This window comes from Limulus polyphemus, unplaced genomic scaffold, assembly GCF_000517525.1.
Source record: "Limulus polyphemus unplaced genomic scaffold, Limulus_polyphemus-2.1.2 Scaffold6693, whole genome shotgun sequence".
In the NCBI taxonomy this organism is placed as follows: domain Eukaryota; kingdom Metazoa; phylum Arthropoda; class Merostomata; order Xiphosura; family Limulidae; genus Limulus; species Limulus polyphemus.
Genome location: NW_013672303.1, coordinates 31,153 through 40,949, shown reverse-complemented (window position 1 = coordinate 40,949; position 9,797 = coordinate 31,153). Strand labels below are relative to the sequence as shown.

At 34.0% G+C, this 9,797-nt stretch overlaps 2 protein-coding genes across 5 annotated transcripts in view; one reads left to right on the top strand and one right to left on the bottom strand.

Annotated features, from left to right (window-relative positions):
* Nucleotides 1-9,797, bottom strand: part of LOC111089582 — a 36,463-nt gene that overhangs the window by 4,660 nt on the left and 22,006 nt on the right. The window lies entirely within an intron of this gene.
* LOC106473976 overlaps nucleotides 1-9,797 on the top strand; it is a 21,234-nt gene that overhangs the window by 4,662 nt on the left and 6,775 nt on the right. Inside the window, exons 1-3 of one of the 4 annotated variants that reach the window (XM_022402352.1) lie at nucleotides 1,795-3,384; nucleotides 7,884-7,960; nucleotides 9,159-9,219. In XM_022402352.1, the coding sequence (XP_022258060.1) occupies nucleotides 3,329-3,384; nucleotides 7,884-7,960; nucleotides 9,159-9,219 (194 nt within the window). In that variant the 5' untranslated portion in view covers nucleotides 1,795-3,328. Of the gene's footprint in view, nucleotides 1-1,794; nucleotides 3,385-4,467; nucleotides 4,843-5,060; nucleotides 6,695-7,883; nucleotides 7,961-9,158; nucleotides 9,220-9,797 lie in introns of those variants that run through there. The other 3 variants (XM_013934664.2, XM_022402354.1, XM_022402353.1) reach the window with 3 other exon arrangements.

The window sequence follows — 9,797 nt, the reverse complement described above, 5'->3', positions numbered from 1 at the left end:
AAAGTCGACTTGTTCAAAACTTGAAAATAGCATTGATAACTGGAGCAGTTGTTGGTTGAGATGTTGCAAAGAAAATATCTACTGAAGATTTTGGCCAAACACTAATCATAGAAGAACCGTCTGGAAAATGAACTATAGGAAATAGTACAGCTTATAAAATGAGTCAGGCCGGTAAGACAATCACTGATTGGCATGGCCTTTAGCCAATCAGGAAATGTTTCAGACATACTAAAGGATGTGTAGATTGTATAGGAATTATTTCTGGCGTCAAAGGACAGGTTTATGTGTTTTAATAAAGGTAGCTTCCAAATATAGAGATGAAAAGTCGACCGACCATTTGCAATAATTTCAAACCTGCTATCCGTGTAGTTGTCAGCACAAGTCGGGTTCACCAGTAAATGCTGGCCAATCGCTGATTCACATTTTGGTGTTAGAACTTTTGTTTTACAGGAGCGACATGGTAAATTATTTTCTTTCACACTCTTATTTCTTATGGATGTGGGTACATGTTGTTTAATTCTATCCTGCAATCTTTGTGAAGTGCGACCTACGTACCGACATTCACAGTGCACGAGAATTTATAAATAACCATACTTTTCTGTGTGGTAGGTATCGCATCTTTGTATGTTGCAGGCAACAGCTTACATGTGGAATAAGCTACGATTAGCATCTGGCGAAAAACTTCAGCAGATATTTTCTTTGCAACATCTCAACCAACAACTGGTCCAGTTATCAAGTTTCAAGTTTTGAAAAACTCGACTTTCAAGATCTACATGTGCCGATGTTTCCGTTTATCAACGTTATATTTTAAGATCTGTGCAAGAACTGAGCTAACAGATGTTTTCGCATATCAAAGCTATCTTCAAGTATTGTACACCAAAAAACTTTTCAAATAAATAATATAGCTTACGTTACTTAGGGAACACAGAAACACTAGCTGTTGGCGTGAGCTACTGTCGTTGAACCACTACAGTCTACCTCTTATTTACAGTAACTATAATGTGACTTATACAGTCTAAGTTTAATTTATTTAAATGTAGTGTAAGTTGTATATTACAAGTGCTATTTTCATTAAAAGTGATGTGAGCTCTACAATCTTACATTATATAATATAAGTTGTACAGTTACAGTCTGGTTTATATCAACTGTGCTGTAACTTGTACAAACTAAGTTTAATTTTCATTAACTGTGATGTAAGATCTACAGTCTGAATTTGTTTTATATTAACTAAGTTGTAATTTATACAATCTAAGTTTAGTTTTCATTAACTATTACGTAAGTTATACGGCTAAGTCTTCTTTAAACCAATTTTATAATCCGAATAACTCGTGGTTATATTTCAATTAAGATGCACAATTGCACTGAAAAATGAGCGTTTTTGTGTGATCTAAATAAATAAAATGCTTGTCTCGAATCGTTTTTAGATGAAGGTTTTAGTGTTTAATTATTTATTGAATAGTTTTGTCATTCATCAGTATTTGAGATGAAATACCATTACAAGTTATCTTTAAATATACGAGTATATTCACTGGCATGGTTAGCCAGTAACCATTGCTTTACTCGTGGGCGGATTCAAGAAGGTCAAGGGAACATTAGAGGTAAATCCGTTACCATGGCAACTACATCTTGGTGGCTGACGCTATCTTGAGATGCATGTGACAAACAACATTCATTGCTGCACGATGTTTCTGTTCGTGATGACGTAGATCTATGTGGGGCTTTTTACTGGCTGCCTACTAGACCGTCTTTGCTAACTCGTAGTTGCTATGGCAATCCGTTCTCGACTTCCTCGCTGTCTAGTGACTCAAGAAACTGTAGAGCGTGGGTGTATCCTCACCTACACAGGCCCAGTAGTAACATCACTTGCATTCTGAATGGGCAGATTTAGTAGTCACTCTGTACGTAGTTTGAAACCAATATCAGATTATTTCAATTCTTCTATTCATCTAATCAGTAAGAATCGGGAAAGTAGAAGGAGATCTTTCCCCAACGTACGTACGAGTGAATGAGTGTGGTTACATGAGAATTGACCTGTGGCCTTTTGGAATCCCAAGAATCCGTCTCACCAGAACAGCGTAGTAAATCAACAGCAGGCTAGGTCTTTGTAAATTGGTTTCATATGTACTGCAAGGCTAGAGCAATGAAAACGTTTGTTTCATAAAAAAAATCCGATTGAGTGTCCTCTGAATTCAAAATGTCTTAAGATACAGAAAAAACAATATGGTGATGTTGTTAAACTGAAGGTACCTTGAAGTGTCTGAATATATGATACCAAGTTATATTAACTTTACTAAATGAAACTGTCTTAATTTGTCTTTTGGTTGCGGTGAAAGATTATTCTCATGCTCTTAAACTTAACTCTCCTTTATTTCTCTCGGGGTGTAACTGACAACTATCCTTATATTGTTAAACTCAAATCTCTTCAGAGTTTGTTGGGGCGTAACGAAGGATTACCCTAATACACTTAAACCAAATTTTCTTCGAAGTGTCTTGGAGTGTTACAGAAAACACCTTCATACTTTGAAAATTTACTCTCCTCAAAGCTTATTATCTTATGTTAAACCTTCCTCTTTTTGAAGTTTGAAGTACTAGAAGATTATTCATACACTGCTCATCCTAGCTCTCCTAAAAGAGTCTTAGAGCATAACGAAAATTATTCACATTTGCTAAGCCTAGCTCTATTCAAATGGATTTGAATATACCGAAACAATATCCTAATGGTGTCCAAATAACTCTCTTCAAAGTGTTGCCCTAATACTGTTAAACTTTATTCTTTTTAAAAGGGTTTTGGGTGTGGCAAAATATATTATACCCATACTCCTAAGCCTAAATCTATTCAGAGTGCTATTCTCGCGAAATTAAACTTTATCGTCTTTAAACTGATTTTCGGCGTGACAAACCATTATCCTCATAGTGTTGAGCTAAAGTCTCTTCTACATGTCTTGGGGTACGTGACGAAATATTACAGTCATATTGCTAAAACTAGCACTTTTCATAGTATCTTTGGATATGGCGAAGCATTATCCTTCCATTATTAGGCCTAAATCTCTTCAGATACGTGGCAAAATATTGCTATCATATTGCTAAAGTTAGTTCTTTTCAAAGTATCTTTGGGTGTAACAAAACGCTATCCTTACACTGTAAGCCTAATTCTCTTCAGAGTGTCTTTGAATACGTGACAAAAGATTACTATTATATTACTAAACTTAGCTCCTTTCAAAGTATCTTCGGATTTGATGAAACATCCTCCTTAAACTTCTAAGTCTAGACCCTCTTAAGAGTATTTTAGGATGTGACAGAAAAATATTCTGTGACGTCATGTGAAGTTATGAAATTTATGAATTTTCCCATGTTCTGCTTCAAGTGTTTTGGGTGCGATACAGGGTAAGTTAAAACTTTATTATACTGTTTCTAATCTATTCTTATAGTAATAACTGATACAAGAAGTGTTCATATAAAATTGTGGAGCTTTTAACACATTTCGAGATTTGAATAAATCTTGCTGCAGTTCATAAACTGAAATATACTTATATAGTGTTATGTATACGATCAAAGCATGAGGTGTATTTGTTATTCAATAGCTAAAGTTCTTGCATCTGTATCATTAATTTTATAATGCATTTTTCAAGCGAAGGAAAAAGTTTAATTGTCAAAATAAAATTAAGAAATAAAGGTAGAGTTTTCCAATGACATTTGAATTCCCATATGGAATCTAATATCCGCACTTATACTTTAAACTCTCGTTGTACAGACTGCTTTTTAATTATTTATTATAATGTTAAGTAATGAACATGAAAATTATTCCAAGTTTTGGAAAGTTGCTTCCTTGTGTTAATCAGTTAATGTGAAGTTCTTTGGATGGTTCTGTGGCATAACAATTAGATTATTAGGAGTTATCAAACGTTTCGATAGTTCTCTTTGAGATTGGGTGAATTAAGAATAATTTATTATATTTTCTTGTAATTCAATAAAAAAGGAAGAAACATACAACTGCATCCTGGGAACCTGAAGTGATTTTTTTTAGATAAAGGGAAATGTAAACAGTTTTAAAGAATAATAGTTAATGACTGAAAGGAAACTATAAATTCAACTTACTACACCCTATCTTCTTATAATTAATACAGCATACAAATTAATCAATTAATTAATAAATTTGATAAAATGAGCATTTATGGACTAATAATGATAATATAAGTGTGATTTAATTTAGCTATTTATGATAAATGAGTATAAATTAACATAAGTTAAACGTTGCCTGGGTGTGTTCATCGAGATGGAGGGGGAACGCAGACCCTCCATTGAAGAGCTCTGCCACCCTCACACCAGCAGCCCCACTTCTGAGATATAGTATTTTAAGAGTTTTTAATTCTCTACACTGAACTCCCAGTGATATGAAAGTGTTAATTTTTCTGCCCCAAACCAATGAACGTTGCAGCCTATTTGCATGTTGTTTCGTAAACTGTGTTAACCAGCAGTGTACACCAGTTCTAGCTATAATTAACATCTTTACAAAATCTGCAGCCAACGTGATGAAGCACCCGAAACAGGGGTCTGTTTTTCTAGACGCAAAATAAGCTTGATTCGGCTTCTCTTATCAGATAAATGAAAAACGCTTAAGGAAAACATTTTTGTTTTCGCACATCTAGTGATCTATTGCTTCACTCTATACATACTTCAATGTACATCACGTGATCTACTAACGTCATTGTATGCACTTCTGACGTCATTAGCGATATACAGGAAAGACGCTGTGTAGAAGCGCGTAGGTTACAGGGAACACATTTAGAGGGATCAATGCCAAAGTAAGATGCACGTTCAAAAGAAGAAACTCGTGTTTCATCTGTAAGTTTAAATTTTCTTTTTTGTTTTAAACCATAAAATCATATTCAACATTGCGATAGATAAAATTAAAAATAAGTATACAAATTATTTTTCTCCAATTCATTTGAGCTGCATTATTTTTCGACACAAGTTATCTTTAAGGAAAAATTTTTTTTTTTTGACGAAATAAAATAAAATGGCAGCTCGTGTTTTTTATGAAAATTTAAAAAGTATCGAGAAAGCGATACGTAGATTTCTATATGAAACGTATGTACGTGCTATACACACAAGTTTAATTCTTACAAAACTCCTAATTTAATAAAAATACGTACGTTAGAAGCCCCAAATAAATAGAAATACACACACTAGAACAACGTAGTTAACAATGGGAAATGCATACTTCAGAACTTCGTGGATGATAATATGGAATACGTGCATTCTTTAGACACCTAACAGAAATACTGGCGTGGTTGTTTGGGTACTCGACTCTTAACTCGAAGGTCGCGAGTTCGGATCCTGTCCCCGAACATGCTCGCCCTTTCAGCCGTGAAAGCGTTATAAAGAGTAGCTCAAGAGTTGGTAGTATTGACTAGCTGCCTTCTCTATAGACTATTACTGCTAGATTAGGAACGGCTAGCGCAGATAGCCCTCGACTAGCTTTGCGAGAAATTCAAAACAAATAAACAACAGAATTACGTAGAACCAATAGTTAACAGAAAAGCATATACTAGGACCACGTGATTAACACATCTTAGAACCTCACAATTCACATCATTCCCTAGCTATCATAAAAACATAAGCTACAATCCGCTTGTTAACAGAAGTACGTAACGTATAACTCCTATAGTCATTGGAAATATTTACTCTGAAACTTGTAGTTGAATAAAATATCTACTCTAGAACCCAACAGTCAGCAGTGTTTCGTAACCAGAATCTCGCGATTAACGGATATGGAAATCTGTAAATCAGGGCTGGATATCTAAAGATAAACCCACGACCCCCCATAATGGTACGACTACGGTGTATATCAGATTTAACATCTATTCTCAAGCGCCACCTGTGTAATGAAATTAGAACTAAAGGGTTTAACTTAAGAATTAGAAACAAACGTGTATGGTCAAGCTAAAATCATCCAATACACTTAGTCATCGCAGCCAGTTTGGGGAAGATAATTGTTTTTAATGAAACAGAAAATAATTAATAGAAAGGGAAGGAAATATATAATAAAATGATTACAAAAAAAAACCGAAAATCAGACGGAGGTGACATTCTAGCATGTACGTACAGTACAATGACACCTTGGAGTTCCCCCGATAGGTCAAACATAAGTATCCAGGTTTATAACGCTAAAATTCGGGATTCGATGCCCCGCGGTGGAGCGAGAGAGAGAGAAGATAGTTTGAAGAGCTTTGCACTAAGAAAACGACATCGGCACCTAAGATGTAATTCAGGAATCTTTACTTTAACCACAAAAAAGCAATATATATATATGTAGAGAGAGAGAGAGAGAGAAAAAAAAGAACACTCCTTAGCCTATTTTCACTTACACACTGTTACAACAGGCGATCAGATAGTTTATTGATGATATACGACGTTCCTGAAATTTGGAGCATAAATATATATTCTAGAACCCCGCGATTACGAGAACTACAGGCTCTACACTCAAACTCTGTGGTTACTGTAGTTACATATTCTAGAACTATGTAGATAGTACTAGTTACATCGTCGATAAACATGTAAAAAGTCACGAAGTAGTGCATTAGCAAAACGGGAAACATAGAATTGTGTTGAATTATCCTAAGTGTTAATTTCACGAATCGCTATATTTTTTAAATTCAATGAACTGGAGTAGACAGGTCAGAACTTGCTTTAGGTAAGCATTCAACTAAAAATAATTTATAATTAATCAATGTCCAAGACATTACTCAGAAATGATCTTACAAAAGTGTCCCAATACCTTATAAATAGCAACATTGGCTAATTTATAAGAATGGCTAGTTGAGTTGTATAAACCATGCATAACACACGTGAAAAAAGTAAAAGGTATGCTCATTTCCATGTTATTACATCAAGCCATTACTAATTTATTTTTACAATACAATAAGGCTTAGAAAATCAATATCAAGAGAGGGGTGATGCTCCTCCATAGCTCCAACTAACAGAATCTTGTAGCGGAAAGTCAGTGATTATCAAATATTAAATATAGATATATATATATATATTTGACTTGCTAATGAATGTAATACATTAACTTGTTCTGTATATATATTCCCTCATGCTTGTTCCCCCTTTAAACGTTACCATGGTAACAACGTAAGAGGAAAACTAGGTGAAACTACAATTCTAAATGTTGAGGTATATCGTGAACGTCACCAAGGTAATGCTATAGGAGAAAAACTAGTTGAAGCTACATTTTTAAGGGCTGAGGTATCGTCGTAATATTTCTACTTTCTTATTTTGGAAATTTATGTTAAAGAACTTGTTGATACATAACGTGCTATTTAGACACGGGCCTCAGAATTACTATATGTTTCTTAGGGCATCCTGGTGAAGTTAGGCCAGGCAGTGAGCCGACTGTGGATCCGAAGGTTCATGGTTCGCGTTCTATTGCCGCAAAAAATATATAAAATAATTGAGCTCCGCAGTTCGGGCGAGTTATAAAAGTGACGGTCAAATATTGCTATTCAATTACAGTACCCCAGAAAATGGCGATGGATTATGTTGTCTAGCTGACTTCCCTCTTGTCTATTAGTTGAAAATTAAGAACGACTAACACAGGTGATTTTTGTGTATCTTTGCTCGAATACATAGAACAAAGTGTTGTTAGATATTCTAGTATGTGTCACCCAAATTGACTGAGCAACTCATATCAAAATGAAGATTTAAATAGGATAATGTGATATCTACGTAGCATGTGAGAAGTTAATTAAATAATATCAAACAGGTTTTTCCGTTTTTTTAATAAAATGTTTTACAAAACCATATTTTGTCAACATTTCTTTCCTTTTCAATGAATCATGTCTAAGGTAATAATATATATTAATCTTATTTTCTGTGAGTAGCAAGGAGCCCAAGGAACAGTACACTTTGGAAGAATACCAACTTCCTATTTTCAGGTGTGCCTCACCACAGTTGCCAGGTGAGTATATATATATATATATTAGATCAACTAGTCTGCAATAAGTTCGCAATAACTCCGATTCAAGTAACTAAATTTTATTCAGATTCGATTAATTTAAAGCAAAAAATCGCCCCTAAATGTTTACAGAGAAAAGATGAGCCTTCAGTACCATTTCAGAAATACTTTCCTATGAATGAGTCATGAAAACAAGACTCAACAATGCGGTATCTTTCCTGTGTCTCATCCAGCGGAATTATTTCTTTCACCACATCATCGACGTAAGTTTAAGAACCAATGAGGAGAATTACTTTTCCATGGTATATAAAACCTTACAATAAGACTGATAATAATGATCTACAAAGCTTATCTCTACTGGTAATTTACTTCGGGGTTCTTCTTATATCCAAATAATTTAACTTGCAGCATATATATATATATATATATATAGATAAATCTATAAAATGTAAAATTTATTTGCATTGATTATTTGATGCGCGAACTCAATAGAAAAAAATATTATGAAAGTTTTTAGGCGGACGTTTCACAAACTAAGATACATCATAAAAATGTACATGCTTAGAGTAGCAAACAGTAAACCTCTCTCTAGATTGCATGTATATGTATTAAGTCTTTTCAACCTGAAGCGACGCATAGGCTAAAAAGTCAGGTCAGAAACCCCAAAGCTCAGGCATGGCCGTCCTTTTGTTTTCGTGATTGCTAATTTTCGTCAGGAGATGGCAGTAGCAGAACACTGTAATTATTCTGTTAACAGCATTTTCTTAAAACATTTTGAATTTCATTAACGAAAAAGATTCATTTGCTCCATCTTCGAACAATTATATAGAATCTCCAAATAACTTCTCAAAATTTAATTTCAAATGATCTTATAAAATTTAATTCATGAAGTATACATCTGATTACATTCCAATTTTCAGGAAACCCTGATCTTTAATGTTTGCATCATTTCTGATTTTATTTTTACAAACTTTATTTTCTGGGCAAGGAATGTACTAGTTAGCACTAAGCTGTCGTCTTTTGTTTACGTTTAAATGAGTTACACTTTATTTCATTAGACATAAAATATAGTGTTTCACTCAAACTGTTTATTTCATTTCAGGCTTCCTCGAATTAACACAAATCTCAGACTTTTGTAGGTTCGAAATTTATGGATTTAGATTAATTTTTGGTTAATTTGATAGCCTGTTGTTGATTTCAGGTATTTCGAAAACCAAAACACAGGACTTCGAAAGCTCTGGACGTAAATCACCAACTGAAAGGCAAGTTAGGATAATATTCTACAATATAAAGTTAAGCGAATAACTTTTAAAAACAAATAAATTAACATCTTCTCCTTTAGATAAACCCTTGTAGGCACGTGGATTAATAACATTTTTAAGGAGTTTAACACATTACTTATAAAGATGAACTGGAAAACGTGAGTGGAACAACGCTACATAACGTGTATATTTCTGAATGGAGTTCTGAAAATTATTTTTTCTGTTTCTTTATTAAAATGTTTCCCAGTGTATCGAGTGGGTGAAGTAGGCGTACAATAAGTCCTTTGAAGCTGGCTCCAGATGTGTTGGTGCCTATAGAGAGACAGCTAGTTCATCCATTCTCACAAAAGTGTCGTGTGACAAAATGTTCGCGATATAGCGACAAGCATTACAACCAATCAAAATGAAATCTGGTTCAATGGTATCGGTAAAAGACCTAATAATCGTTGCCATAATACTGTTTCTGTAAAGCGTAGCATTCTGAACACCATTCCTTATACGTCAAGAATTTAATGTCGCTTTTTTAAATGAAAAAATCCGAACAATTTATATATCAAAACAAAACATTTATTAAATGA